The sequence below is a fragment of the Camelina sativa genome, chromosome 16 (assembly GCF_000633955.1).
Source record: "Camelina sativa cultivar DH55 chromosome 16, Cs, whole genome shotgun sequence".
NCBI classification, from domain to species: Eukaryota; Viridiplantae; Streptophyta; class Magnoliopsida; order Brassicales; family Brassicaceae; genus Camelina; species Camelina sativa.
This window is the reverse complement of record NC_025700.1, coordinates 16,284,309-16,291,142: the sequence shown is the minus strand read 5'-3', so window position 1 is coordinate 16,291,142 and position 6,834 is coordinate 16,284,309. Positions and strand designations below refer to the sequence as shown.

The 6,834-nt window shown below is 35.2% G+C and overlaps 2 protein-coding genes and 1 long non-coding RNA gene across 6 annotated transcripts in view; all 3 read right to left on the bottom strand.

Moving 5' to 3' along the window:
* Positions 1 to 2,275, bottom strand: part of LOC104750777 — a 6,804-nt gene extending 4,529 nt beyond the window's left edge. The window contains exons 1-5 of one of the 4 annotated variants that reach the window (XR_002035988.1): positions 2,058 to 2,275; positions 1,828 to 1,969; positions 1,647 to 1,754; positions 917 to 1,054; positions 470 to 774 (exon numbers count right to left, since the gene is read on the bottom strand). This is a non-coding gene — a long non-coding RNA (uncharacterized LOC104750777). The other 3 variants (XR_002035986.1, XR_002035987.1, XR_761708.2) reach the window with 3 other exon arrangements.
* LOC104750776 (eukaryotic translation initiation factor 5A-3) lies at positions 3,045 to 4,450 on the bottom strand. Its single transcript, XM_010472625.2, has 4 exons — positions 4,260 to 4,450; positions 3,759 to 3,881; positions 3,598 to 3,654; positions 3,045 to 3,500 (listed from the first exon to the last, which is right to left on the bottom strand). Exons 1-4 carry the CDS (start codon positions 4,377 to 4,379, stop codon positions 3,324 to 3,326), a joined length of 477 nt encoding a protein of 158 aa, XP_010470927.1. The 5' UTR covers positions 4,380 to 4,450; the 3' UTR covers positions 3,045 to 3,323.
* Positions 4,735 to 6,834, bottom strand: part of LOC104750775 (mitotic checkpoint protein BUB3.3-like) — a 3,092-nt gene continuing 992 nt past the window's right edge. The window contains exons 3-9 of the mRNA XM_010472624.2: positions 6,640 to 6,722; positions 5,866 to 6,117; positions 5,649 to 5,721; positions 5,452 to 5,532; positions 5,294 to 5,375; positions 5,093 to 5,193; positions 4,735 to 4,989 (exon numbers count right to left, since the gene is read on the bottom strand). Of these exons, the coding sequence (XP_010470926.1) occupies positions 4,953 to 4,989; positions 5,093 to 5,193; positions 5,294 to 5,375; positions 5,452 to 5,532; positions 5,649 to 5,721; positions 5,866 to 6,117; positions 6,640 to 6,722 (709 nt within the window). The 3' untranslated portion in view covers positions 4,735 to 4,952. The remainder of the gene's footprint in view (positions 4,990 to 5,092; positions 5,194 to 5,293; positions 5,376 to 5,451; positions 5,533 to 5,648; positions 5,722 to 5,865; positions 6,118 to 6,639; positions 6,723 to 6,834) is intronic.

Here is a 6,834-nt window from a genome sequence, read left to right as displayed (position 1 = left end):
TTCGCCGTTATTAAAAATCCATCTCGTTTATGGGATAAATACAAAATGGCAAATGTTATAAGATCATGCATAATACTCCATAATATGATTGTCGAAGATGAACGCCATGCATACAGTTACCGAAACATTGTTTCTGAATTTCAACAAGGAGAACATGTGGATCAAACATATACCGTTGGTGCCGCCGGTGTGGGTTCAAATATCGGCACTACGATTACTCGCCAAACCAGACTTCGGGATAAACAAGCCCATGACCAACTAAAACATGATTTGATTGAGCATATTTGGACTAAATTTGGACATCTTCAAGATAATGAAGATTAATTTTAAAATTTCTATGAGTTGAATAAAATGTTTGTTTTTCTTTTTATGTTTTCTGTTTTTGTTTTTAAGTTGAATAAAATTTCTAAATTTTGAAAATATTATTAATTTATTCGGGGGACCAAATACAAATAGACACCAATGCTCATACTAAAAATAAGAAACTCTCATAATAATATTATTAAACTTGGGGGACCAAAACCAAGTGTACACCAATGCCCATGCTCTAAGAATACACCAAAACTAAGGCATATAGAATTAGCAGAAATCTGTGGAAAAAAAAACACTCATATGGCATTCAACGCATTGTAGACTTGTAGTTCGTTGAAACTGCTGCAAGTTGTCGTCTAACTAAGATGAAATAAATATAGAGACGACGACATACCAACCGATCCAAACATTTTGATCTCATAAGCATAACACATCAGCTTTTTCATTCAAGTGAATATATTCCTGCATCACAATAAAGCATCTCAGCTACATATCAGTAACATGATGTTCCTTAAGCTTTGTGACTCGACCAGTCGACCGTATGCACGAAGTTATTAGCACAGGAGAGAAGAAAAGCTGAAAGAGGTAAGTTTGAAAAGTGTACCATGTGTATCTAACAAGAACATGTTTTGGCCAGTAACCAAATCCATATCTTAAACCCACAAAACAATGACGTGTCCGTTCAAATCACCAGAAAATTTAGTAACAAATCAGCCCACATAGTCTCCATACAGCAACCGATCTAAAACAACACAAATAAAGAGATGATCATTCAAAAATTAATTTAGAAATGCCTCCAGACATATAGACTTAATTAGTCTGTATAATAGACATAAACATATGAGCAGAAAAAGTGGACAATAAAGCAAACTGCGTGTTTATTAACACCTAATGTATCCAAGAAGGTGAATATGTCTACTTTCACCAGATAATGTACGAATCGGGAAATGAAAAACACCTTAAAACTAAATCCAAGATCACAATCTTAAGAAGCTAAAACCTACTATGGCACAAATTCTTGAGAGGTTTCAGATATGAACGTTATACCTAGCCCCCAACATTTTTGATTAAAAGAACATAGAAAAAATACGACATTTACTTGACAGCTGCAATGCAACAAGCTATAATTTGCCTAATGTTCATCATTTTATCTACTTGTCGATTTCTTTCGTAGTGGCTTTCACAAGCATCTTGGTACTAACAACAAGTTCATAAATAAGAGAATCAACTTCATTCCTATCAACAAGAGAATGTTCCAAAATCATCATCTGAAGTATTAAAAAACTAAAACTCAAACCAAAAAGAATAAAAAGACGTAATTTGTTTTAACTCACAGAGATGGCTCCCCAACGTTATAATAAGAACGAGAATGATCATAAGCAGCTCCTCTTCCAACGTACCATAGCCAAAGCATACACCAATTCAACAACCAGCTCAAAATTCTAAACCAAATTGTAACCCATGAACTCATGGTCCGAATTTGTGGTTATATGCGATCGAAATTCAAAATTTTACCTCTAATAAGACCAGCGCTGAAACCGAGGCCTGCAACCAAATCAAGTCCAAAGGCTGGACTAACTTTTCCGACCTTTTTGATCCTAACCTGAGGAAGTTTCTAGAGCGCAATCCCTTGTCATTGTCTCTGATTCTTCTTCTGCTGCTCAAAAGTCAGATGATTCAGATGAGGATGCATTGAAAAAGTATTCATTGCAATTAGGGTCACTGGAAGGAGGTGATGTAGAGACATTTAAAAGAACAGGTCCACCACTAACCGGAGTTGTCTACGGTGTAGTACCCTAAATCTACACCCTTCTCTGTTTCCGTTTCTTCAGATTATGGGCGATAACGCCGGTGGCGAGTTCTTGAGACACGGTGAAGCGAGAATTGAGAAATCAGATTCCGGTTTGCTGAGATTTTGGGACTTTATAAATTTCAGATTATTAGAATGTTGTTATTAGGCAAGCAAAATTGTTTATGACCTGTATTAATGGATGATCTGTATTAATAGTTATAATTTGATTGGTTAGCTATTTTTACTGATGTGTGAACTTCTCCTTCAATACAAAAGTTGATGTGTTAGCAGATGAAAAACAAGGAAGTTTTATTGTATTGATACCATTACAAAAAGCAGTATCATGTTTGTTACCATTTTGAGTTCATATATTTTTCAGATATTATTTTCACAGAAACAAAACAGTTTGATATATATATATATATATATATATATATATATATATATTGTTAAATTGTTTATTTCAACAAACCTTTAAAAAAAACTAAAACGTTGGACGGCCAATAGGAGTAGGTTGAGCTTTCAGATATCTGTATCCTTTTGGAATCTGGATAGTTAAAATCGGTTTTGTGTGAATGACAAATCGTCAATATGTAATAATTCTTATGTATTGAATTGTTTAGTACTTTAGTTTCTGTAACTGAAGATTTAGCTGAATGCTAAACGGTTGAAAGTATCGGTTTAAGGCACAATTCACTATGGCAATTGTGCAATACAAGCTACACATTTTAAGGTTTAAGATCGAAATGCCATTATAACCTTAATCCTTACCACAAACAAAACTTGGTTTTCAAACATTTAACTTCTTTTGAATAATAATAATATTAAAATTTCAGATCAAGCACGAGTTCGCTCTTTGGGATTTGTCACTAACAAGTTAATGAAACTTCCTCCATTAGCATTCGAACAGTTTAGTGACAACTTACTTAAAAGAGAGATAGATCACAAGTATATTGACATACCCACAATCAAAAATGACATAGGCCCCTTAAGGATCTAAAAATATGACATTGCACATAGGGAGTATAACAGTCGGTTCGGAACTGTCAACAACAGTAACTTCTCCACAACCAAAACCAATAGTAAGATAGAGATATAAAAGTGTAGTACATGAAAACACATGGGCTGCTTAAATAACTAAGAAGACCACAAAAAAAAAAAGTACCAAATTTTGTTCTTAAAACATTCGACTCTGTCAAGACAAAATGATTACTTATTATTACTTGGGACCAACTTCCTTGAGAGCACACATCTGCTCCTCTCCCATTGCAGACATTACAGAAACAACAATATCCTTGCCCTCCTCAAATCCATTCTTGAGCTGAGTGAGCAAAGCTTCATCTGTTGGCAGCTTCAGATCATCCTTAGTGCTACCATTATCAGTAAGAAGACTAACCTGTAATGTGTAATCAAAGAACAAAACCCATTCATTTTAAGCATATGGGTAAAGGCAAAACACAAAGCTGGACTAATAAAGAACAAGTGTCACATACAAAGCCATCTTCAGAGATATCAATCAACTGGTAATCAACACGGTTCACATGTGGAACCTGCCAAATAAAAAAAAATAAAAAAAGAAGAAACATAATTAGAGTCAAAATTACAAACTTAAAACACATAAAATTCAATGGGAAGAGATCAGCATAGGACGCACATCACAATTGTGGGAAGAAGGAACAATATCTTCGAGCTTTTTTGAAGTGAAGATATCAATGGCAACAAAGTGACATTTGGCGTGACCGTGCTTCCCAGTCTTTGAAGTTGATACCTCAACCACCTAAACCCAACACAAAAAGCACCAATTCAATTTAACCAATTCCAAAAATAAACATAAACCTCATAACTTCAAAAACAGTTCTAAGCACTAAGCACTAAAACCTATAACAATTGAATCAAGCAAATTCAAAATCGACATAAACTAGATTGGCACAAACTCTATTTAAGCCATAATTACCCAAAAAAAAAAAACAGAGATCTCTCTCAGAACTAAACACACCAGAACACAATTCCAGATCACTAAACTTCAAAAATCACAACGATCAGGGTGACCTAATACAATCCATGAAGATATCAAAATATTAATCAAAAACGAAAGAGAGAGAGAGAGAGAGAGAGAGAGAGAGAGAGAGAGAGAGAGAGAGAGAGAGCAAAAAACCTTGCAGGGACGTCCCTTGATGACGATGTGACCACCTTTACGGATGTTACCGGCTTGTTGAGGATAGGTCTTGGAAGCTCCGGCGTCGCTGGATTCGAAGTGGTGCTCGTCGTCAGACATGGTTCAATTGGAGAGATACACAAATTTTGATTTTGAGAGAGCAAAGTGTTTGTGGCAAAGTTAAGCGAGTGGAGAGTTCAATTTTTATAGATCTATAGGGTTGCGTATTCAAATATTATTACTCTTCTTCAACCGTTGGATTTGTATCCTTTTATGATTTATTCAAGGGTTGAGATTTATTGACATATCGCGTGAAGTTTACGCGAGCCATACACGTGCGGCTTTTTTTTGTTTCTTTTTTTTCTTAATTAAATAGATAAAAATCAGATCGTAATTGTTACGCGGTCCTCTAATATTCTCTCAATTTAATTAATTAAATCTTAAATAATTTAGTTGACTATAAAAAGTCTAAATCAAGTTGGGTTATGCTTATACATAAAACACAGAGACTTGAGAGATGATTATACAATCATTATACATGTTGAAACGAGGTCAATTCTGTGGAGCAAGCAAACTACTAAAGAACAACTTATTAGCCGAGCTAAACAACGTGCTACTAAAAGAACAAACAAACAAAAATATAGATACAACTAGAAGAGAGACCTGAGGATTTCAAGAAACTAACAAATCTTCTCAAAGCCTGTGTATGAACACTTGAGGAGCTTCTTCCCTGCAAAACACACGAGGATGTATATATTTAAACAAGTGTCTTACTATGTACTGTCACAGTGTGAGTGTGATGATGAAACGAAACGAGGAAGAGTCGGACTTACTTCTCGTGAGCTGTTTGGTAAGTGTGGCTTGATGCAACAGCCAAGAGCTCTCCAGTGTTGTTGTATGCTAAAGATGCGATGCTGTTTGAGTACCTTGGCAACTTTTTTGTCAACAAAACACAAATGATTTTACAGAGGGAAAATAATTAAAGAGCAAGAAGGAATATAGAGAGAACAAGTCATGTTTTTAGTGTTTGAAACCTCAAAGAGTCTTCTTCTGCTTTTAGCATTCCAAGAGATCACGTAGCCTTCATTGTCCCCAGTCACAAAAGTACCTGACCCACTGTGGCAACAAGAAAAGAGTCAACCATATGATCAAATCATATGTACCCTTATATGGTGAGTGAGGGGAAACTTACCATGGGCTAAATTCGATAGCGTTTACGCTTATACCATCAATTCTTCCATCTCTACACTTGGGATGACATCGGAAACTGTATCTGCCATGAATTTATGGTACATATAATTAGAGAAAAGATTGAATCCAAACCAGTGGATGACCAAAATGATCATTTTGTGTGTTTCAACGTTCATATTGTGGTCAGTCATCACTTACTTAGTCTCACTAGAGCACGATGCATCAGGGAAATCTACAGCCACTTGTCCATCTACTGAACCAACTGCATATCCTGCTCAATAGCAACAATAAACATCTTAGAAATCAAACCAAACATGAAACCTGGTCTATGTAAAATATCAATTTTTCCTCAGTGGAAATGTAAACTGTGGCCACAAAACCCAAAAATCACTGTTTCTTGAAACTATATATGTACCTCTGGAATAAGGTACAGAGGCGATACATCTGACTGGCACCTCCACTTGAGATGCACACGATCGAGAAGCTTGATCTAAGTTACGCAAATCGTAAATATGAATTGAAGCATCCATGCAAACAACAAGGTTGTTTCCAGATACAGTGATGCATCTCACTGCTGCACTAACATCAGTCGAAAATACAATACTTTCTCTTTGTCGTGTATCCCAGAATTTGATCTTTTCATCCAAGCCGGTAGAGATAACTTCACCTGAGCCGCATCACACCAATTAAAGTTAAATGGTTGCATAGCACCAAAGATTAAGTTTGGAAAGAATCAGGAACATGAACTTATGAATCAATTGGCGAAACAACATTGTATAACACAATGTCTATAACGTTTAGCAAAGTCTCTGGTTCAAAACTCAAAACCTGAATAAAAATTCCTTTGAAAACTAAGAAATGTGTATCTAAATTTCATAAAAATGACCAAAGATCCTATTTTAACTAAGTAGTGGCGCAAACCTACTTGTAATCTATATCATTTCGTAATCCAACAGAGAAACTTATCCAATATCAGCCTATAAGGGAAGTGTTTTGGCAGGAGGTAGGTGTATAAATGCTTTAGGACATTCATTTGTCTTATCAAAATCTTAGAATCTACTGATCAAACTGACAACAACTTAGCACTTGGCACCAACTGAATTCTGGTAAAAGACAATACCAAATCACACAATTTAACATATATTTGAAAACAACCATTACTACTTACTTAAAGTGTAAACAAACTGACCTTTATCATAAGAGTAGACAATGGATGTTGCAATGTCATCATGTCTTCCAATTGTATCAACTGTTCCGGCGTTTAAATCGTACCTGACAAAAACGTAACTAAAACACATGAGTTTCTTATACAACCATAGTGTTTACCATTAAAATAAGCCTAGGTGGGTTCTAATTATATACAAAAAAAAAAAAAAAAAAAAAA

Coding starts and splice junctions, on each gene's coding strand:
- LOC104750776 (XM_010472625.2), bottom strand. CDS start 4,379: ATGTCTGACGACGAGCACCACTTCGAATCCAGCGACGCCGGAGCTTCC. Junction 3,655..3,758: donor CTTCTTCCCACAATTGTGAT/GTGCGTCCTATG, acceptor TTTATTTGGCAG/GTTCCACATGTGAACCGTGT. Junction 3,501..3,597: donor ATATCTCTGAAGATGGCTTT/GTATGTGACACT, acceptor TACACATTACAG/GTTAGTCTTCTTACTGATAA.